Source organism: Branchiostoma lanceolatum, chromosome 2 (genome assembly GCF_035083965.1).
Source record: "Branchiostoma lanceolatum isolate klBraLanc5 chromosome 2, klBraLanc5.hap2, whole genome shotgun sequence".
Lineage (NCBI taxonomy): Eukaryota > Metazoa > Chordata > Leptocardii > Amphioxiformes > Branchiostomatidae > Branchiostoma > Branchiostoma lanceolatum.
This window is the reverse complement of record NC_089723.1, coordinates 39,042,272-39,065,195: the sequence shown is the minus strand read 5'-3', so window position 1 is coordinate 39,065,195 and position 22,924 is coordinate 39,042,272. Positions and strand designations below refer to the sequence as shown.

Below are 22,924 nucleotides of genomic sequence, written 5' to 3'. Positions count from 1 at the left end.
ATCGGGGATGCTTTTGACAGCTGCAGCCGAGAGAGATACAGATCTGCTAACCTATAAATATTCATGTAACATTAATTAGAACAATGCTGCGGAGTTTCCCTCGCGAGTCGAACTCTCGGCAACAAACAGCAAAACTTGGACTACATGAGGCTCGTTTTGACATAACAAGTCTCACATACAGCTGGTAAGGGACGTAGGAACCAGGACAGAGTCGTTCGGGCAGACTTTGAGGCCTGAAAGTGAGCGGTGGCGACCAAAGTTTACTACTTTCAAAACAATGAATCTTTGCAACTATTTGCAACATGATACCCTCCAGCTATGCGGCTTGAAACGGACGATTCTGAGCAAAAACAGCGAATATAACACACACAACAGGTAGAGTAGTATGTAATGCAGTACTTCGTGAGAGTTTTTGGCACTCTGTGAGAGAAATAAGGGAGAATTTTACCTGAAATTCGACGCTATCTCGCGATTCCTGTCCCCGTCAGCCATCTTGCCTGGAAATGACCCAGCTGTGGCCTCCCGTCATGCACCAGTGAAGGCATCCAACTATAAATCACAAATCTGTCCCAATCGATCAGAAATTTGCATAAAAGTAACATTTTACCATATTGATATACATAGAATAAAAACATTATATACAATTTATTCGTTTATTACATACATGTCTGTATTTAAGAATATAGATGACCTGAATGTGACTAAAGGTGTTTTTAAGTTTCGTTGCGATCATGACCACGCCCATCGGGTCAAGGGAGGTCACCCAGGAAGGAATGTCCCGAAAGAAAAACATCAACACCTCAGCTTGAAGACAGCCTCTGTTCGCGTTATAACGCAGCGGTTCTGCATCCATACCTCGCAGAGTGGCGCTTCATAGCATCGGGCGATGTCAATGATCGTCTCTGAAGTTGGCATTATTTTACAACTTTTATAATTACCGATTATCGCGGTGCGGTGGCATGATCCTGTCAACGACTCACCAGCGTCTCCTAGCGGAATAGTTATGAAGTGACAGCCTCACGCCCGTGCGCCGAAGCTTCTCGGACTGATGACCTGCGATTTTCCTTTTGATATCGTTTCAGATTTCTTGAAATAACGTTACTAGTACTGCCTTGCATATAAATGAATGTGCCATACCACCTTCGCAAAGACACATTCAACGTTAACGTTATATTTACTCTCATTTATTAATAACGTTAAGTTTATTGCAAATTCATGCCCAAGGGCTATTGCATGTTGACAACAGACAACATAGGGTACAATATCTTCGAATATGCTCTAACTTTGGATGGATTTGTAATCTCTTATCAATCATGCAGGAGCCAGGTATGGTTTCAACCAAAGAGCTGAATAAGAACATTAAGAATCCAACTTCATAGAGTTGTCATTAGATTTATGCCAAATGGTTTCTCACTCACCATTGCTAGTCTCTACCACACTAACCGCGCCGGCTATAGGGAGAACATTTGCCGGGGGACTTTGGCCATGGAGGGTAACATTCGCAGCAATATTTGACCCTCTCTCCGTAGCCGACTCCCTTCATACAGTTGACTCTATTTGGGCCGATTTCTACTATTTTCCCAGCGACCCGCGGAGGCTGGTAGAGCCTACACCTTTGCCATGTCTCACTTCTTTTGTTTCATTGATCCATGAACATACAAACTGTATCTAATGCAAAGGCAGGACAGCAATGAGTGATATATCTTATTTTATAAACAATACTGCGCAGAATTGGATCAAATAAATGACATATATGTGCAATTTGATTTTCTTTCACTTCTGTAAAATTTGGTGCCATTTGATTGCATTATTTCTTTAGCAAGTTACCTATCTGTAATGATTACCTTTTTTGTTGTTTGATCTTATTTACTTCTGTATACATTATTAAATAATCAGAAATTATCATAACAATATGCAATCAGTCGCAGTTAAGGTGAAACCCTCGAAAAACCCTTCCCTGCATATTTTTCTTTAATGTTTCCAGCAAAAATGTACACGTTTCTTTATGTGCAAATAAACAATGATAATAAACAAATATGTAGAGGTGATCCAAGCTTGCTAGACTGGCATCCGATGATGTACTGAGTTCAAATCCCTGGCAGGTACCCATGTCGTGCCCCTGGGAAAGGCACTTTGCACCAATTTTCTCACTAAAGTCAGCAGATCAGGTGTGAGTACCTAGCTTCAGCTAGGGATGTCCCACAGATAGGATGATAAATGGAGGTCCCATGTTTGAGGAGAGCCAAACCTCAAGCAGATTTAAGATCTCACCGCACTTACTGAAAATAGCAGGGGTCCTTCCTGGTGTGAGTGGATCAAATAAATCTGTCCAGATATGCAGCTTGTACTCTTCAGTACTAACCCGGTGTGTTACGCCATGAGGTGGTTTACCTTATTCTCCAAGCAGCGATTTCGGTCGAGTAGGGTAGGAGTGTTCGGGGAGCGACGTGAAAAATCCCGGACACTCCTACCCTACTCGACCGAAACCTCTGCTTGGAGAATAGGTTTACCGGTCCCGGGATGCAAACACAAAAATGAACTAGTCAACAAAGGTAAGGCTCACCACAATTTATTGTCATCATGTGAACACTTGGTAGTGTGAGTTGAACATGAAATGTTTCCGTTTCATAATCATGATTGTAATGTCCGAAAATCTCACATCACATTAACGATGGTCCCACCAATGGAAAAAGCTGCAGTCAGACTCAGACAAGCCTTTGGACTCACAAAATGGTCTTATTGTGTGGAGTGGCATAGAATTATTATTGAATTGAGAAGATATAACATGTAGTTGTTGGCTTGTTGCTTTAGCTACAAATGATATAACAAAACAAAAACATGAATCCTCACAACTGATACATCATTTTGTATGTTGATGAAGGTTAGCCATCCAGGTAGTAAAAAAACACAAGATAACAGCTACTCAAGCAACTGGGAAGATTTTGAAAATGGTCAGACATTTCAAATAGCCTCCACTACTACAGACACTGACGAAAGGTAGTGGTAGCTACAATGTACCTGAAACATCTGACAATTTTCAAAATCCATCCAGTTGTTTGAGTAACTTTTATCTTGTGCTTCATGTTCCCACCTTTACTCGGAATGTTTCAAGGCTTTTGTTTTAGTAGGAATGAAGACCTCAGACACACAATGTGTAACACAAAGTGAGATACAGTAAGTTATACCTGAAAACAGATTTCTCAGACTTACTCTCTTTTTGTACCTACTTTTCTTACAAAGTTGACATTCCATAGCTAGCTGCTTCTGAAAGTCTTACACACTACAAATCTTTAAGAAATTTAGGTGATCTTAGAGGGTGCTTTTTGCTTCTTGTGTTATACATGCTTGTGATTATGACTGCCCATCCCCTTTTTGTTTTATAAGAAAGATATCTACAGAGAAGATTTGAAGATCTAAGCATAATCAAATAATCTAGCCTAGTGCTAGGCTTTATAGAGATTGCAATACACAAAATGTCGCATTTTCAGCTAGCTACAAGTACATGTACACGTTGTAGCGGTGTAAGACTACAGATTGGGAGTCACGTGCGACATAAAACACAAAAATGTTACATACTGCTACAGCGGGGTGATGTTACGAAGACCACAATAGTTTTTCTTTTTCATGTCTCTGCATCTGCTGACATATACATAATAAAGCTATCTGCACTGTAATGACTACGTGGAGTTTGTTTTCTATTTTTTCTGCTGTTTGTGTCGACTCAAAGCTCGTCCTTCGCGTGTGTGGCTTTCCTCTTAAGGAAGGACATGAAGTCGTCAACTTCTCGCCCACCCTGCAGGAAAATAAAGGCAACAATCAGTAACAAAGTCTGGATACTGGAGTTTTCTTGTTTCCCAAACAGTAAATCCTCACCTGCTGACGTTTTGGTGTCTGTCAGACACCTTTTTCAGAGCTTCTGACGAGTACTGCTTCTCGCCGCTATAAGTAACGTCAGTAGGTGAGGATTTACTGGTTGTGAAAAAAGGAAACTCCAATATACTGAGTTATACCAACCTAACCTGATATTTTCGGAAGTAACACAGTCTGCATCAAGGTTTCATTCATAAGGCAATGTTAAAAGGGCTACCTTGGAAATCAGTTACCAAGTAAAGATAGTGAATAAATGTTCCTAGATCTAATGAAACTACAGCAAATGCATTCATATCATTCATTCTATGTTGAGCAGATTTACCCTACATCTTGTAAAAAAGCTTTCACTTTTTGGGTTGGTACTCTTTTAGGGTACCCACTTGAGTAATACATGAAAGAAGACCTTTAGTGACCAAGTCTGATATCAACAGGTGTATAGTAGTATGAGCAGTATGGTCACTGCTCCTGCAATGTTTGAGGCATCTGCTAGATGGCTCTTCACAGTGACGTGACTGTGTAAGACCAAGGAGGTTTAAATCATTGTCTAGATGTTTATCATCAAGATGTTTACGTGTGTTATTCTCTACCAGACATCTTGGAGGGAAGAAAAAATTGTCTGGTAGAGACAAACTGAGTCACAACTAATCATCAAAGTGAACTGAAAATAGCTGAGGTAAAATTACTCACATTGTATTTTTCTGGATTATCTTTGCCACCTGCTGGTGCCCAGAATATCGTTGGGAACCTGCGAAGAGAGTGGACAAAAGGAATAGTGAGACACAAGTGGCTGATAGAGATAAATATCGAGTTTAAATAAAGGCACAAACAAAACAAACAAAGCACTTTAATGTAATCATCTTATGATGGTGTCACAAAGAATAATGTACTGTATTCGGATACAAAACAGAACTACAGCACTTGTCAAGACACCTATCATTTAATGATTTACTCAAGGCCCTTTTCACCACACGATTATCGCTGAGTGCTTAAAATTAGATCTGTGTGACCCTTGATTTTATAACTGGAATATGATGCATAGTGGTAAAGTATGATTTGTAAAGAAATCAAAATATAAAGAATTTTTAAAATAATCGCTCTTTAAATATGAAATTTCTTTTGAGCAGTCTGTCAAATATCCGGTCCCTTAACAGCCTCCAGTGGAAATGGGGTGTAATGTAACTGAAAGATGGTGATGAATAAGTGAGGTACAAACAAACAGACTCACCCTGTCACTTTGAAGGCGCCCGGTGTGTCGTTGGCTGTAGCGTCCATCTTAGCGATGACGATGCTGTCTGTATCCTTCAACTGGAACAACAAATATAACACCAATAAGCTGAAGTACATGCAGAACAAACTATACTCAACTTCTGATATTAATCTTAGTCTGTACACTTGGAGACGCCGACACAGCAAAACCCGTCGTGACAGGCCGAATAAAAGTTCTAAACAGGAACTACGCGGCTCCTCATGTCTTACTAAGGGATGACTGCAGTGTGAAAGATGTCGGTTACCTTGAGGAATGAGTCCACTCTACTTTATACAACTTTGATAATCAACATTGAGAAGGCAAAATATCCAGTTAATCTAATTAGTACTTATCATGTATCTGCATTTGATAGTGTTGATTAGTTTTCTTAAAGTTATAGCAATTATTACAGTATGTTTATCTGACCAACTGTCCATTGTAACGGTGCCAGTCTCTGCTTTTATTTGTGAAATCATGAAATGGCCAAATTCTGGAAGGAGAGACTCTTCCTAAGCAAGATACAAGTTCTGAAATGGGCAAGGGACCAAATAATGTAATAAGTTTCATTTTTCCAGAGCTGAAAAGGTGGAAATTTATGCCCATTACATTATTTGGTCCCCTGTCTGTAACAATGCTGTTTGGTTCAAGGTGAAGTTCAGTGAAGCATCTCATGAATAAACAAACTCTACCGTACCTTTTCTCCGAGCTCGTCCCATTTGGGCGCCAGGTTCTTGCAGTGTCCGCACCACGGGGCGTAGAATTCGATCAGGACGTCTCTGTTCTCATCCATCACAATCTCATCGAAGTTCTCCGCCACGACAGTCTAGAAAAAACAAAAAACATTATGATGCTTCCCCAATCCCTGCTATGGAAGATGAAAAAGAAGGTAAAGCAGTCACCCTACACAGAGGTGAAGCATAATGCTTTTTCAAGTAGGTAGTACTAGTGCAATGCGGCTTCGCCATGGCTCGCGTTTTTAGCCAAGCACACCCTACTCTTCTTGATAACTGTGCTGGGTTCTTTTACAGGTTCTTTTAGAGGGGGATATAAACTCTGTCACGTTTGGGACTGCATTCTTTACACTGCAGCAGCGACACCTAGCTGAAGTGCAAAGTGGAACCAGTCAGTTTTACCCTGAGGCAGATGACAAATGGTCACCAAAACATCAGCAGGTGGTTATGTATTGGTTGTGTATAAAGAACTTAAAGGAGTATTCCACTCTGTAAGCGGGAATTGTCATTCCTCTGAGAATGAATTGTTATCCTTGGATCTAGTTTGTCTTGTAAAATTTACCATGAGTGGGAGCCTGAACGCAAGGCGCTACATGATAGTGATCAAGGCATGAAACCCCCGAAGGATCCATCCAACAATCCCAGAATTCAATGCGCGGTGCGGTACCGAGGGGAGGGCTTGCCAGCATGGAGGGAGGGCATGCCAGCATGGACCCCGATGAGAAAACAGGTTGGTACTGGTATAGATGACGATGCTATGAAGTTCAGGAATACATTTTTGAGTAGACCAAATGTGTGTGTACAATCGTTATCAGAACTGCCTGGCCAGCGCTTTTTGATTTTATGTTGTTGTTGTTGTTGTTGTCCTTCTGTAGTATTTTCTACACGCATACAAGTAGCCATTTTAGATAGCAAAAAGGTATTTTTAAGAATGCCAAAAACTCTGTATTCCAAGAGCCGATACACTTCAAACTTGTTGTGTACATTCCTGAATATATGATAGTCACTCGGCTATTTTTGTTAGCGTATCAAATGAACTGTTAGCTAGAAATTCGGGCCAGAAGATGGCTCAGTTATCATCGCCGCCATTTTACCTGGGTATGGAACCTACAAAAGGCTCCTCACTATAGTGCCAAAATCTCTGTCCTCCATAACACCAGCGACTTCAGAATTTGTGTGTACATTCCTGAATATATGATAGTCACTCGGCTATTTTCGTTAGCGTATGAGATTAACCGTTAGCGAGAAATTCGGGCCAGAAGATGGCTCAGTTATCATCGCCGCCATTTTGCCTGGGTATGGGACCTACAAAAAGCTCCTCACTATAGTGCCCAGATCTCTGTCCTCCCAAACACCAGCGACTTCAGACTTTGTGTGTACATTCCTGAATATGTGATAGTCACTCGGCTATTTTTGGTTAGCTTATCGGCACAACCGGTAGCGAGAAATTCGGCAAGAAGATGGTTCAGTTATCATCGACGCCATTTCGCCTGCCATAATGGTGACCTACATTCAACTCCACTCTAAAGTGTCAAAATATCTGTATTCCAAGATGTGAGCGACTTCAAACTTTTTGCGTACATTCCTGAATATATGATAGTCATTCGACTGCTTTCGTTAGCTTATAGAGTCAACCGATGGCGAGAAATTCGGGCCAGAAGATGGCTCATTTCTAATCGACGCCATATGCATTTTGCCTGGATGTTTACATAATGGTGACCTACAACTCCACAATAAAGTGCCAAGATCTCTGGATTCCAAGACCTTTGCGACTTCAAACTTTTTCTGTACATTCCTGGATATATGATAGTCACCCGACTGCTTCTGTTAGCTAGGCACATCAACCGTTAGCGAGAAATTAGGGCCAGAAATGGGCTATGCAAGCAGACGTGCTGATTTGTCATGGACTCCATTGTTTTTGTTATTGACATTTGGTCTGGTCTAAATTCAACTCCTTACTTAACTTCTCAAGTACTCGAATCTCTGTATTAGACTTCAAAATTTTTGTGTACATTCCAGGATATATGATAGTCAAGCTTTATGATTGTTTTAACAATCATATAGCTTGACACAATTTCTCGCAAACTCTATAAGCTTTCAAGCTTATAGTTATAGAGTTTGTGAGAAATTGTGTCTGAGGTTGGCCACACTAACAGACACCGCCATGATTCATTTGATCTGGCTTATTTCAGGTCAACATATGACTTCCATTTGTACTCTGATTACATAAACTATGTATCTATCTATATCTATATGACGCAGAATGTCTGTCTTAATGATTTCATGATTGATGCGTATATTTTCAGTAAATACATTACTGTCATTTTGTTTTTTTGATAGAAATGGTAAGGACGCCAAGGAAAGAAAATCCAAGGAAAAGCCCAGGGAAACGCCCAAGACAAAAGGTAGTGTTTTTTTTAGTGTAATTTATATAATGTAGAAAATGATGTAACATCTCTAGCTTGTTATCATCTATGGACACTTACTTCTTGCAATGACAACATTGAATTTTATCTAGGGCTCGGCTGTCATATTGTGTGTCATTGATAAGATTACTTCTTATGGTAAAAAAGAGGGAAAAAAAGTGTATGATACTAGCAGGGCCTGACATTCATTGTTTGGATAATTACTGCACTGGTACCGGTGCACCTAACCAGTAACCTAAAGATGTAAGTGTACAGAAATATTTTTGTATGCATAGCATAGAATAGTAAACAATGAATTATAAACCTTTTCTTAGAGTGACTTTGAAATTCTATGGCTAACTAAACAAGTAATATAATAATGTTCTTTGTTTTTGGACAAAATGTCAAGCTGTATAATACAAGTAGTGTACAATCGTACATCTTCATGATTTTTCTTTTTAATGTGAAGGAAAATTGCCGGCTTAGCATTATTTTGGCACCTCTGTATCAATGAATTAACTCTACGAATCACAAAGATGTAGTTGACTTCAGAATACATTCTCTCTGCAGGTGATCTAAAGTGGCTTCTGGGCTACAGCAAAAGGCAAAGGGATGATGTGGTGAAGAACATCTACGAGAAGGACTACACTTTCAGAAGAATGCTGTTGGAGGCTGTCGTGCACAGGCGCCGGGAGTCCAATGAGTACTGGGGGGACCAGGTGCTCCCAAAGCCAGACTTACCCCCCTAACATTGCCCACATTCCCAGGCCAGACAAACAGGCAGCTATTGCGCAGTACCAAACAAGTTTTGAAGACCATAAGCCAGCCCCTTTATATGCTCAATCATTCTGTAGTCAATTTAATTTTTTCCTCATTTTTGTACTGTTTTTTTTTTTTCAGCATACATGCCTTACATGACTAAACTACATGTATATGTAGTTTATGTTTTGAAATGTTTTGAAAATTCTGGTGCTGTCTCTGCTATAGACACATAAAATGTGCAAATACTAGACTATACATATTGATGCTTGAACATGTAACATGAACATGTCAACAGTAGTTTACATGATATAGGTCCTGGTAGATACTTAGTATTGTTTATTAGATTGATGAGGACAAGTTGCCAATTGTATATCCATTGGAGCATTTTATTAATAAATGTCCTGCCTACATATCTCAGAAGTAAATATTCCATTTTACAACCACCACAAGTTTATGTGTGTCCAACAATACTGTCTCAAATGTAAACACAAGCCATTTTTAGAAATTATTCAGAAATATAATTGTATATCCTTGTAATATACATGTATATGTCTTCCTTGCTGTACAACTAGTTCAAAGGAATGTAGAAATAATGATACTTGGACAATAGCTAAGGTTTCCATTCGGCCTGCCATATAAATTTAACTATAAACCATGAATATATAAAAATGAATACATACAGGTACTAGACAGTTTTTTATATTTGGTTGAAACACACCTGTTATGCAGTGTTAGAAGTTTGGAAACCCCTGTGTACATGTAAGACTGTTATCAAGTTTGTTCTTTGACTTACCAGCTAAACCCTCACCCTAATTCTAATACTTACAGTATTGAGTTAGAAGAATACAAACTGATTTATAGACCAACTGGACAGGTGATGGCGAAACATCTTAGCAGCAAAATGTCCTAATTCTGTAAATACAATTTTGGCCATGATATCTAAACCTACATGCTCTTCTCACCTAGTGACCTACTTATCTGCCTCAAGAAAACCTATGTATGTCCCATCTTCAGATGGATAGGCCTGCCTTATCCTGCTGACCACACAGAATAGAACCACACGGCACACTGTTCTTCCTAGGCGTCGTTTGTGAACCCAGCATGTGAATTGTCAGTATCGTAAGATCCTGGGAGAAACAAAAAATGCATGTAAATTGTAATGTTACATGTTTTTTCTTGTATCAAGATTAATACAAGTACTCTGCAGAAGGACGAGAATGTTGTCTTTTTTTATGATTTATTTATCCAAATAATATTTCCCTTATCCTTACTACACATCTATTTGAATATGTGCACAATATTTTCCTTATCCTTACTACACATCTATGTGAATATGTAGACAATATCTGGCCATTTTTGTTTAGTCTGATAATTTTCAGATCTTGGTATTGCACTGACAGCCCCCCTCCCACACTGTGTAACATTTTCCGACTTTTCACCCTTAGTAATGCAAGTAATTACAAAATTACTGTCCATTTCTTCACACAAGATGCATCAAGAAAGCTTATTCAAAACTTCTCGGTACGTAATATATCGGGTTATACAGTGGTACGACTACTATGCAGCCAGCACCCCAGGTAAGAACGTCGCAAAGTCCGCCTCGCGTTTTCGTGAGCTTATCATGAGTCCTTGCCTGACACACAGGTCGATGTTGTAGATATGCAAAATAAAACGGACAGAAACAAAGTAACAACATTTACCTATTGTTTAATGGCACTCTGACATCTTGTATTCCAAGGTTATGTCACCGTATAAGTGCAGTCTGAGTGCAGACCTCATGAGACAGAGGGGATGGAATTCCTCGTGTAGCTCCCCAGGATCTAGCCGCGAACCCTCCGTCTGGTCACCGCGGCCGTCCTATGCCGCTTCTGCTTTTGTGGCGGTCCCAGCTCCAGCGGAGGCTCCGGCAGGGTCTTCTTTCCAATCGCCATTCTCTAATTGTCCTGAATCATGTTCAGGCTTAAAGGCAAATGGCCTGATATCATTAGGACCCAACTCATCCGAGTCTGTGGCGGCCATGACAGTTTTGTCGTCTGTTCCGTGTTTGGACTAGTGCGCATGCGTATACAACAGAGTAGAAAGAGCGGGTCTGTGGGGGATTACATGGATTTGAAAAGGATTACTGTCGAAAAGTCCTAAGAGGTAATTCAGTCAAAACTCGGGCGTATTTGTTTTTAGAAAAGCATAATTTATCAGAAAAAAATACCCGCTTACTGAGTGGAATTCTCCTTTAATTATCCATCAATGTTCCTTACCATAAGATAGTGAGAAAACACAGGTGAGATATCCACAGGTGAGAGAAGCACAAGTGAGAGAAGCACATGTGTTGTTTCTTACCTTGACTGGTCCATCGTTATCTTCTGGAACAGGTTCAGACTTCAGGTACCTCTTGACTTTCCCGTCCAGGAAGTCTCGAACAAACTTCTCAAGGTTGTCAACGCTGGAGAGAAAAAAGTAAGCGGCATTTCTTATCAAGGCCAAGAGTCCGGGATGAACATGCTTTTTTCTGTTACTATGTATCTGAAATATTCCACGTTGGCAGAAATTTCACAAGCAATTTGGAACGAAACTGTCTTCAAATACCCAAGCCATAGAAGCTTGGGTATGCTTTCATTCAAGTAAATTGCAAGTCTACAGTTTTGGAGCCCGCCATCTCCCAAATGCAATTTGACAAAGACTGGAGCTGATCAGTCGAAAATTTTGATGAGTTCAATTTTGGTGTTGGCAATTGCAATTCAACTTTGATTCAGAACATTTTTTTTTTCAAATCTTTATTCAACGGAATAAAAGAACATTAACACAACTGTATAATATGCTAACATAAGAGTACACACACACACACACACACATGCTAGTATTTGAATACATTTTGAAGTTCACCTCATTGTCTATAATGACTACTTAACTTGTTCCTATTTCGTGCGATGGTTTCTTCTTGACACTTGAAATTATTAACAAATGACATAAATCTATACAACGAAATAATACATGACTCACGATTTTTAAAAATATATACCTCACCCAGAAAAATAATAAGGGATTCAGAACATCTACATTCCAAGGACTTACCTGAATTCGTCCTTCATGATGAACTTGTCGTCACTCTTGTCCCTGGCGGCCACGACCGGCTTGTCTGAGCTGCTGGAGTCCAGGCCGAACTCGGACAGCTGACTGTAGAAGTCTGATCGGCTTGCGATGGCGAAGTACGCCTCCTTACCCTCCTCCTTCAGCTTTGTGGCCACCTTCAGTACCCTGAAGACATTCATAAAAGATTAGAGTCTAAAGGAATTCATGTGTACATACTGCGGTCGTGATTTTTGAGTGTTACATAGCTCTTGGGGCAAGGAGTAAGTGCCATAAGTTTTGTACAGCAGATACACCTCCTTCCCCTCCTCCTTTAGCTTTTTGGCTGTCTACAATGCCCTGAAGACGTGTTAAACAAAATTTAGTACAAAGGAATTCATGAGAATGTCAGGTTACAGATTGTGATCTGATTGAGATCGCAGTCAGAGTCTCGATGCTAAGGATGTGTTAGGGGGTGGTCTCCCATTTATAAGTCCCGAGTTTCAACTTGTCATAATAAGTTCATTCATTAATCTAGTGTCACATGAATTCACAATCACATGCACACAAAAAGTTAGGATCTCTACCGTTAGATTCTGCAATTCTACCAGATTGGGATCTCTACCCTGACACATACAAGGATCAAGATCTTGCTTGATTATGCAGAGTCCTGGATTTCTTTGTACAGTTAGCAACTTTCTTCAGTCAGAATTCAAATACCAGTAATTTCAGATGCACAAGTTTAACATGAAAGAGTGGTTTCAAGCAAACAATCTAAACAGAAAAAATCTTACCTGTTTCTCCAGTAGTTGCTTCCTGAAAAAGAAAGAACAGGATTATATGTATGGAAGAAAAGAAAATATGAATGTAGTGCAATTTGCAGAGGATAGGTAGGGCCTAGGAAAAAAACTTGTGTATCCAGTCACCCGACCGACCCTGGCAAAAAGCTGCCAACCCTATTTTTTTTTCTTGAGGGGTCGACTTGCAGGTAGGAGACATAAACTTTTCAATTTGACGCCTGAGTGATGAAAACATTGTAGAATCATTTCCCTTCATAGATTATAATGAAAGCTCATCTGTGTTGGTAGTAATTGGCACGTTTGACCAATTGCTGACGTCACGTATCCGCAGTGACACGTGTCTATAGAGTCACGTGTCCGTAACTCTCGCGAGTTTACGTTCGGCAGTGATTGGTCATTATTGATCCTGAAGAAGGCGACAGTGGTCGTCGAAAATTCGATCCGTGAATACCTTAGTGTTGGAAGAAAGTTTAGCATTGTATTACATTTCCTTTCATGTTGCAGTTTTGATCATTTTGAGTGAAAAACGAGAATCTTATCTTTTTCAGGCCAATAATCAGAAACACAAAAATCACTTTTCCTACATTTAACACTTCATTTTCCAACAACAATGAAGACAGCACCTAGCGACAAACAGAAGTGTTCCATCCTCACCTTTGGCGTTTTTGACGTAGTCCACATCGTAGTAAGCCACCACCAGGGGTTTCCCGAACTTGTCTGCGTTGTTGTCAGTCATGTGGCCACACAGTCCCAGACTGGGGAGAACAACAGAACATTCCAACTGTTAATTTTCAAATCTAAACTGTACCTTTTTTATATTTCATCTGACCCTTACCTCTTCCCCCATGACCTCAATGAAAACTACAAGCCTTGTTGCATACAGTACACTGCAATCTAGCCCTCGGGCTACAAAATACATAAGTGTATTTTATTGTGTATGTATGATGTGTAATAATAAACCAGTTTACATACAAAAGTGGCTATCAAGCCAATTGAGATTTTCATGAATAGACAAGGGCTAAAACTAGCAAGTGGTATACTGTATAGGATTGTAGAAACCATATTTCCATGTTCTATACACTTAAATTATGTAGAAAAATTAATAGTCTTAATGCAAGTAGACAAAACTCCCATTGAAATACATACTGTTTTTTTTTAAATTTCTATAATAACTAAAAAATGATGAGAAGTTGAATCTATTTAAGTTAGTTAGTTTCTTTTGTATCTATTAACTTTCAAGATGGTTTGCAAATTTTGTTATGACCTGTGTGTAGCCCGGTGTGGCAAAAATGTGCAATGAATGTCTTTATTCATTACGTTTGTGAAGGTTAGACAATAACTTTTCCTATGGTGTTATCTTACCATAGGAACCTTCCTAATTTTTTTACATTACAATGTGTTGTCTTACCAAAGGAACCTTCCTAACCTATTTTACATTACAATGTCGCTTACGCATGACTGTGTGATTTGCCATGTAAAAACCGTTTTTTCTAGTCATTGTATATAAGTACTGGTTAGTTCTGCTAGTTCACTTTAGTGACGCTGAAGAAGAGTGATGGATGTCACTCGAAACGTCCGGAAATAAATCTCCGAATATTTATCCAGTTGTAGAGTTTTTATTTATATGTCTTTATTCATTGTTAACAATCAACCAATCAATCAAACACATCCCTCATTGTTTATGCATACTGGCTGTAGACAGTGTCCTCCAGAGAGCTCTATTTTCGGCATATGCCTGCCAGTAAGTTCTTGTGATTCCCAGCTCTTAAAGCAAAAGCATAAAAAACTTTTGAAATTACCTGTTGTCCTTGAGCCATGTCTTGATCTTGTTTTCGGAGGCCTTTCCCTCGTACACCAGCTGCTTCTCCTCAAACTTGTTGTGCAGACGAGGAGGGTAGAACAGCACAACAGCGCTGGGGTGGGAAAGAAACATCGGTCATTTAAAATTTATTCGGAAAACTAACATTTCTTAGTGACAAAAAAAGTTGAGAACTTGATTGAGTTACCAGTCCAGAAAAGAAGGACAATTGCTGTGACAGCTATCATGACCAAAAGCTGCATTTCCGTCGAGTGACTACTGTACTACTCAACCCACCCTTGGCCTAATGATGGATGACAGAGCAGTCCTCGTCAGCTTGACAGACAAAGACTGTGCATCAGATTTCCCTCCTACTTTGAAATCACACCATTATTGATGTATAGGGCGGTGCCCATCTCCGTTTTATAGCCCTGGACCACACTGTGGTGCAATCACTGTAGCAGGGGGCTTGTCCACTGGCAGTGAAGTGTATGTGTTTAACTTCCATACTGTTTCAGAAGTATGTACCATTTTTATAAAGTCTTTGGTATAACTCAATGCGCCTCTTGTCCAGAGGTGTCCTACCTGGGGCTTGAACCCCAGTCCTTCTGGTCCAAGTAATCTGAACCAGATGTGGTGAGAGGCAGAAGGCGCAGACCACTACACCACAGGGACACCCCCATCACGAATGTAAGAAATATAGAAAACAGTACTTACTCGTCCTGGTAGCCGTACTTGTCGATGACGTCCCTGGCCTCGGTGTAGGCAAACCTGTAGTCGTCACGGTTACTGTCCGCCGCCTTCAGGAAAGCCTTCTTCAGGTCGCTGTCTTCAGCAAAGAAACCTGCAAAGCAAAAAATGGTGTAAGAACAGGGCTCAAAATACTGGGTGCATATGCACTTTTGTGCACCCAACATTGGAGCTGTGCACCTACTGTTTGACTGTGGGTGCACCTAGATATTTGTGTAGGGATCTGTACATAAAGGTGCTATCGTACACTAGCATACAGCATATTCTTGACGTTCCAGTGTCAGAAAAAACAACTGAAGCAGTCATCCTCAATTGAGGTGAAGCATGATTCTTTTTCAAGTACAGTAGCTAGTTTCAAGTTTTTCGCAAGTAAGCACTGTTTTATTCGTCAGAAAAAGTAAAAACGCCCTTGTTGTATTACTTGTCCTGAAGACTCAAATCTGACACAGCACAATGAACTTTTCAAGAAAGCAGCGTTCCCTGGAGGCGTTAGTGAGAACTTTTATGCGTCTTACCGACGACGCTGGCCTCGAAGTTTCCAATGAACTCCTTAAAAAATGAGTTTTAAGCCCTGAAGACTCAAGCCTGACACAGTACAATGAACTTTTCAAGAAAGCAGCGTTCCTTCAAGACATTAGTGAGAACACAGCGGAACTGTCATGCGTCCTACAGTAAGACTCTTACCGACGACGCTGGCCTCGAAGTTTCCGATGAACTTCTCCATGGTCTCCTTGTCCAGCACCGGTTTAGCGCTGGGGCCGACCTGCTTCCGCATGAAGCTCACGATGCCATCTGCAAGCCAAGAAAAAACATGAAACCTACAAAAACGCATTCTGAATCATTAGAGTTAGGCCTTAGATCCTCCCACAACTGATATTGTATCTGTCTGTAAACAGTGTTCCTATAGAACTTTTGGTTTCGTGCTGCTACTTCCATCTCCCCCATTGTTTGGAATCCCAGTTTTTCCCAACTTCAAGCACTCTGTTTCTAAGTGTAGTATTGGGTGCCTTAAGTCGTTTCCCTTTTGCCTTCCAGTTTGCAGTGACTATTGTTGTTCCCTCCTCCATACCTCACCTCAACTATTAGCACTTACAGCAGGTATCGAATCTTAGTAATAGAAATTAAGGGAGACAAGGAACAAGAAAGACAAATGGATTAAAAATTCTGCCTTAACACCCTCTAAAACAGATACCTACTCTGTTCCCTTGGTCCATTGTACTCCTGGGAGAATTCTCCTCCGCGGAAGATCTTCAGCGTGGGGTAGCCGCTCACCCCGTACTTACTGCAGGTGTCCTTACCACCAGACTCAGAGGTGCAGTCAACCTACAAATAGTCAATGAAATAGAAGGAAAAAAAGGAAAGTGATCTCAATCCAGAAGACAGACGCTATGTACAGTATTTACGGTTTCATTATTGTACCAGGGAAATTCCTGTAGCTCTTTTTGACAAGCACAATGGTCATTGGACTACGGCTTAAAGTCCAGTCCTATTAAAGGACTACGACCCTTTCCGGTAGCATGCATGTCACAGCCGGGATTGAACTCGCGGCTTCTAGTCCCAGAAGCAGGGCCGCTAACCACGCACACTAGGAAAAGAATTAACTTGGTTATGCCCCTTTTCACGAGACAGCAATCACAGAGCGGCCAAATTAGATTTGTGCGACCCTCAATCTTCTGATTGGAATATGATGCATGATGTAAATGTATGATTTAGACAACAAAACATACAAAATGTTAAGACAACAAAACACGAAAAACAAAAGAAACTGTTCTTTTCTGTAAACTTTTAAAACGTTAGGTGACTTTGGTGGCTCTGCTGTCGTGAAAAAGGGGTGAACATCAGAAAATCTTTAGGGCTCCGTCTGAGATTTCTGGTAACCAAAATCTAAGGTTGTATACTCTAGTTGCTGCAATATTTCTTATACAGATCAAGATGAAAACCTCACCTTGACCAAGGACACAGGGGGGTCGTTGTCCTTCAGAATCTTAGCAGCAGCCTCGTACTCAGGAGCAAGCCTCTTACAGTGGCCACACCTGGGGATGGGAACAAAGGTTGGGTATTTATTCTCATCCTTTTAGCGCAGCACTCCAGCCTCGCAGGCACGCGGCACAGGCTGCACAGCAGCAGCTGGTTATATCACACACTGGCCACCTGTCACATCTACAAGGGGATTGAAAACTATCTAATTAATGAGGATGCCCCTACTGTGGTAGCAACGAGTTCCACTCTATGATAGTTCTGAGAAAATATGAATTCTTGAGCACATCAACCACTGCATTGATTTTCAAATCAGAAGAGAGAGAGAAAATGGTTTATTGATTAAAAAAACTCTTGATAAAAGAATAAGAACACGTAACTGAAAACATTTCTTGTACTGTCCACTGGTGGTCCATTTGATACCAAAACAAAAGAATCTAAGCTTCATACTTTGAAAGGAATCTCAACGGGCTATCAAATAATAACAGTTTGTTTTAATTACTTTAATTACCAGAGATACATTAAGTTGTCATTGTCAAGCTGTACTCAGTACAAACTTTTATATACAGGATGCATGGAGGCTGCATTCAGAAGAAAGAATACCAACAAACCGGATCAGCAAAGTTTATAAAAGACCAAAAAGGCAAAAGGTAACAGATAGGGTTACTTCCTGTTCTACAGATTTTGCAGTTTTTGAGATAACATCGCCATGACGTCATGCTTGGTAAATTTTGGGTAAAGAAAAATTAAGGCAGCTAATAGACGATAGGGCTAGGCAGTGGTGATAACTGTATGAAGATATCGTTTTGTGTCAAATTGATCTATACTTTTTTTTCCTTTCACTTCACGCCCCCCTCCCCACACACACCTTGCTACTGTATTCATGTTTCATCCGTTGCATAGGCAAAACATTTCAATACTGACCAAGAGAAATCCTGAGGTATCTATGCACATTCTGCACGATTACACACAGAAATACAGGTGTCTCATTAACTAAAAAATCTCAATTAACCAAATTAGCCGGTGTCCAGGACCGTGCCGTGAGGCAGCCGTGCGTGCATGCGGGGCTAACCTAACTCACCAGGGCGCGAAGAACTCCACTAAAGCGACGTCGTGCTCGGCGATATCGTCTGCGAAGCTGGCTCCCGAGAAATCCAGGACGTCGTCGGCGTTCACTAGCGCCAAGGCGAAGACGGCCAGTAAAGACACCCACTGGAACATCTTGAGACCCGTGTGTTTCTTGTGTGGTGAGGATAAGGAAGTGAGGAGGGGCGCCACCTGCGCGTGACGTGTACAGCCCTGGCGTGTGGCGCGCGCTCATTGGTCAGGAGTCCGGTCACGTGGGCGTGAGGTGTCCGCCTCTCGTTCACTCTCGTCCCCACAACAGGATTTCCTCCATTTTGGAACATTGAAAACATTTTTAAAGCCTGGCACACAATTCTGGAAGTACTTTTTGCTTCATATAAGATATAGGCAGACACAAATATATATACAGGTACTTCGAAAGGTGTGTAGCTTGTAGAGTTGGAAAAAATACAATTAAACACCGTTGTAACTTAGTTTCCGTCATCTGATTCCGTGGTGTAGCGGTTATCACATCTGCCTAACACGCAGAAGGTCCCCGGTTCGATCCCGGGCGGAATCATGTTTTGCAATTCTTTTTTTATTCCATTTTACTCCTCTGTTAAGTTTGCGTTTGTGTTCGGCCTCCTCGAATCACTAGATATTTGTTGGTTCGACTTTTTCTCTTGATTTTTACCAATCAAATCAATTTGTTTCCATTTAGCTTCCTCGAATTGATTCAATTTTGTTAGTTCACCCAAGGAGTTTACCAATCACATGAAATTGGTACTTCTTCTTTAGCCTCCGTTGCAGGCTCTGACGCGGCTTTTTTGGGGGGCAAAATAATATGTTTTGCAGCCAGCCCGTAACCATCACCCAACCCTGTAACTAATAGCCGCCTAGGCTATTAGTTACAGGGTTGGGTGATGGTTACGGGCTGGCTGCAAAACATATTATTTTGCCCCCCAAAAAAGCCGCGTCAGAGCCTGCAACGGAGGCTACTTCTTCTTCTTCTATACTGCTTAGCCTCATATCTGAGATTATCAGCAGTTGCGCATGGGTTAGATACAACACAAGTGTCCGGAACAAGTAAAACGAAGGGAAAATAAAGGAGAGGCACTAAGGAACATAAACAACTGAATTTGTGTGTGCAAAGGACAGGACAAGTAAATTTAGTGAGTTAGTAATACATGTATTTGAACTGAGTTCGGTTTTGAACTGGGAGAGGGACCCCGCCTCCGCCACACCAGGCTCAAGTTCGTTACACTCTTTGATGGTCCGAGGGAAGAACGAGAGCCTATAGTAGTTGTTCCTGCCCGCGATGGCCTGCAATGTTTGGGAGTGATTGGTGCGGCGGGAGCATCGAACCACCGGGGCAATCATGGTCGTGTGTGGAACATAAACAGTACCATGGATGATCTTATACAGGGTGACTTGGCGGGCAATCTTTCGGCGCAGTTCTAGCGTTTGCCAGCCCAAGTTTCGCAGCATAGCAGTGACTGAACTGGTGCGTCTGTAATCATTACTCACGTATCGGGCTGCTCTGCGCTGAACCATCTCAACACTCCTCACCTGTTCCCTGGTGTGGGGATCCCAAACACAACAGCCATACTCAATGACAGGTCTTACAAGAGCCATGTAGGCTCTCTCCTTGGCCGCTGTGCTGGAGATTCTCAGGCAGCGTCTCAACATCCCTATGGTTCTGTTTGCCTTCGAAGTTGTTGCTTCGACGTGATTGCCCCAGGTCAATTTTGAGGAAATGTGAAGGCCAAGATATTTGGTACAACTTACCTTTGCCAGAGGATGATCATGGAGGGTATAGGGGAATATTATTGGATTTCTGGAAGCCGGGACTGACATCACCTCACATTTTGACGGGTTGAATGCCATCAACCACTTTTTCTCCCAGCTACAGATTTCGTTTATGTCACTCTGGAGTTTTTCACAGTCAGCCTTTTCTTTCACACTCATCTGCAAGATGCAGTCATCGGCGAAGAGCCGAACTTTTGCATGTGCAGCATGTTGTGGCAAGTCGTCGATGTATGCGAGAAACAGGATTGGCCCGAAGACCGAACCCTGGGGAACACCAGAGGTTACGGGTACAGAATCGGAGCACTCTCCATCCAACACTACGGTTTGCGAACGGCCCTGCAGGAAATTTTGAGTCCAGACTAGAGTTTTACCTGTAATGCCAAAAAACTGAAGTTTATGTATCAGTCTGAGATGTGGAACTTTATCGAAGGCTTTGGCGAAGTCCATGATTATGAGATCAGTCTGGATTCCTTTTTCTCTGTTATGAGCCAGATCGTCAGTGAGGGATAAGAGTTGAGATTCACATGACCTGCTATGTCTAAACCCATGCTGGAGGTCATGCAAGATGTTGTTTGAGTCGACAAAGTGAGTCATCATAGAACTAGCTATTATGTGCCAAAAATAATTACTCAAGCAACTGGATAAGATTTTGAAACAGTCAGACGTTTCAGACAGTATCCACTGTCTTTCGTCAGTGACTAACGATAGGACTGAGAACACCAGCTTTATACCAAAACTCTGAATGGATATGTTAATGAGGTAAAGACAATTTGGGATGTCTTGAAGTAGTCTTCAAAAAGAAGATTAATTCAAGACAAAGTTATGCCAATAGTTCAATTAGCTACTGTTGTTTCAGTACAGTAACTAAATGTTGCTTGTCCGGGGGTGGGGGGTGGTGGGCAGTGCATTATCCCAGGTGCCTGAAAGTTGAACGCGTAGACCGCCTTTCCTGTTGAGGGCGGGGTTGTACATCCTCTCATATAATATATTGCTTCTCTAATTCCCCGTTCGAACCAGCGTTCTTCACGATCTAGGATGTCCGTGGATTCGAAATTGAATGAGTGTCCCTGGTTGTGTTTTAGATGGTGGTAAATGGCAGAGGAGTAGCGGTTAGCGCTCTTTCTGCAATGTTCCTTGTACCTTTCTTTCTGCCCACCACCCCCCACCCCCGGACAAGCAACATTTAGTTACTGTACTAAAACAACAGTAGCTAATTGAACTATTGGCATAACTTTGTCTTGAATTAATCTTCTTTTTGAAGACTACTTCAAGACATCCCAAATTGTCTTTACCTCATTAACATATCCATTCAGAGTTTTGGTATAAAGCTGGTGTTCTCAGTCCTATCGTTAGTCACTGACGAAAGACAGTGGATACTGTCTGAAACGTCTGACTGTTTCAAAATCTTATCCAGTTGCTTGAGTAATTATTTTTGGCGTATCTTATTACCTGGATGTCTAACCTTCATCAACGTAGCTATTATGTGCTCCATGATTTTGGAGCATATGCATGTTAGTGAAATTGGCCGGTAGTTTGCTGGGTCAAGGCGGTTTCCTTTTTTGTAAACCCGCGCTATATATATTAGCCTCTGAGTTCTTTGAGTACACATGCATGGACATGACCTGGGCCACATGCCTTGTGGGGGTTTAAGTTGTCTAATAACTTATTTATTCCGGTTGCATCTATCTTAATGTCCATCATTGGGGTGTGTGGGCTAGGCCCCATGTCAGGAAGAGAGTCTTCTAAGGGCTCAGTTGTGAAGACGGATTGGAATTGTTGGTTCAGCAGGTCCGCTTTGGCCTTGTTGTCCGAAATGAGTGTGCCTTCATTTTTGAGGTTTGGGACACCGACTCTTTCTGATTTCATGCTTTTCAGGAGACTCCAAAATTTGTTGGTACCTTGTTTGGATGAAGTAGCAGAGTTACTTTGTTCGTGGTCAGCTATATCGATGTCAAGTACTACCTCCTCTATGTATTTCCAGTAGCACTCTTTCATCTTCTTGTTTATTTCTTTTTTGAACTGGTTAAGTTTGTCTTTTCTTGCAGTTGTGTTTTGTCCTATTGTTTTTCTGTAATACCGATCTCTTTTTCTCATCATTCGCTTGAGTTCGGGAGTTATGAATGGAAGGTACTTTTTGCTGCTTGACATTTTACTGGGTACATATTTATCAACACAGCTGGATAGTTTAAGTGTGAATTGGTTGTATAGTTCGTCTGCACTGGCATCACTTTCTACCAATTCTCGGAATTCAGTTTTGAAATCTTCCATTTCATCACGAAATTTGTCACAATTTGTTTATGAGGCCGCAAATCTGTCTCAATAAACACTAGGTCATGATCACCTATGGGAGGAAGGGTGCGTACACAGTTAACACAATTATCGTTTGACATAAGTACTAAATGTCAAATGTACTTCAGTTCTTCCTCCACAACTTTCTGCAGGGTTTTGCCTAACTCGCGAGCGATCTAGTCTGGCATCCAAACCCATTATAGCTCCCAAGTCTCTTCTGTCATCTCCTATTTTAAACCTCCTTGTCTCCATCCATTGCAAAGGGCACCTTGAGAATAGTAGCAACTCACTAGTATCGTTACCAAGTTGTCACAATAGTGGTTAGTCTGAATAACGAAGGAGGTTCTATATTATGTTGT

General features: G+C 41.2%; 2 protein-coding genes, 2 long non-coding RNA genes and 1 other non-coding gene across 5 annotated transcripts in view; 2 read left to right on the top strand and 3 right to left on the bottom strand.

Moving 5' to 3' along the window:
* LOC136428997 (repulsive guidance molecule A-like) overlaps positions 1-557 on the bottom strand; it is a 104,744-nt gene extending 104,187 nt beyond the window's left edge. The window contains exon 1 of the mRNA XM_066418872.1: positions 449-557. The gene's annotated coding sequence lies outside the window, so the exon portion shown is untranslated. The remainder of the gene's footprint in view (positions 1-448) is intronic.
* Positions 558-2,553: 1,996 nt separating this feature from the next.
* Positions 2,554-18,701, bottom strand: LOC136428993 (protein disulfide-isomerase A3-like). Its single transcript, XM_066418866.1, has 14 exons — positions 18,484-18,701; positions 17,371-17,458; positions 16,622-16,748; positions 16,110-16,217; positions 15,393-15,519; positions 14,677-14,790; positions 13,532-13,632; positions 12,872-12,893; positions 12,084-12,266; positions 11,352-11,454; positions 5,811-5,939; positions 5,096-5,175; positions 4,558-4,615; positions 2,554-3,793 (listed from the first exon to the last, which is right to left on the bottom strand). Exons 1-14 carry the CDS (start codon positions 18,621-18,623, stop codon positions 3,722-3,724), a joined length of 1,452 nt encoding a protein of 483 aa, XP_066274963.1. The 5' UTR covers positions 18,624-18,701; the 3' UTR covers positions 2,554-3,721.
* LOC136428994 (uncharacterized) lies at positions 6,323-10,226 on the top strand. Its single transcript, XR_010754695.1, has 3 exons — positions 6,323-6,577; positions 8,188-8,252; positions 8,823-10,226. It is a non-coding gene; the product is annotated as an uncharacterized lncRNA (long non-coding RNA).
* On the bottom strand, positions 9,380-11,251 carry LOC136428995 (uncharacterized). Its single transcript, XR_010754696.1, has 2 exons — positions 10,715-11,251; positions 9,380-10,141 (listed from the first exon to the last, which is right to left on the bottom strand). It is a non-coding gene; the product is annotated as an uncharacterized lncRNA (long non-coding RNA).
* A 273-nt stretch (positions 18,702-18,974) lies between the features above and the next one.
* Trnav-aac (transfer RNA valine (anticodon AAC)) lies at positions 18,975-19,047 on the top strand. Its single transcript has one exon. It is a non-coding gene; the product is annotated as a tRNA-Val (tRNA).
* The last annotated feature ends 3,877 nt before the right edge of the window (positions 19,048-22,924 follow it).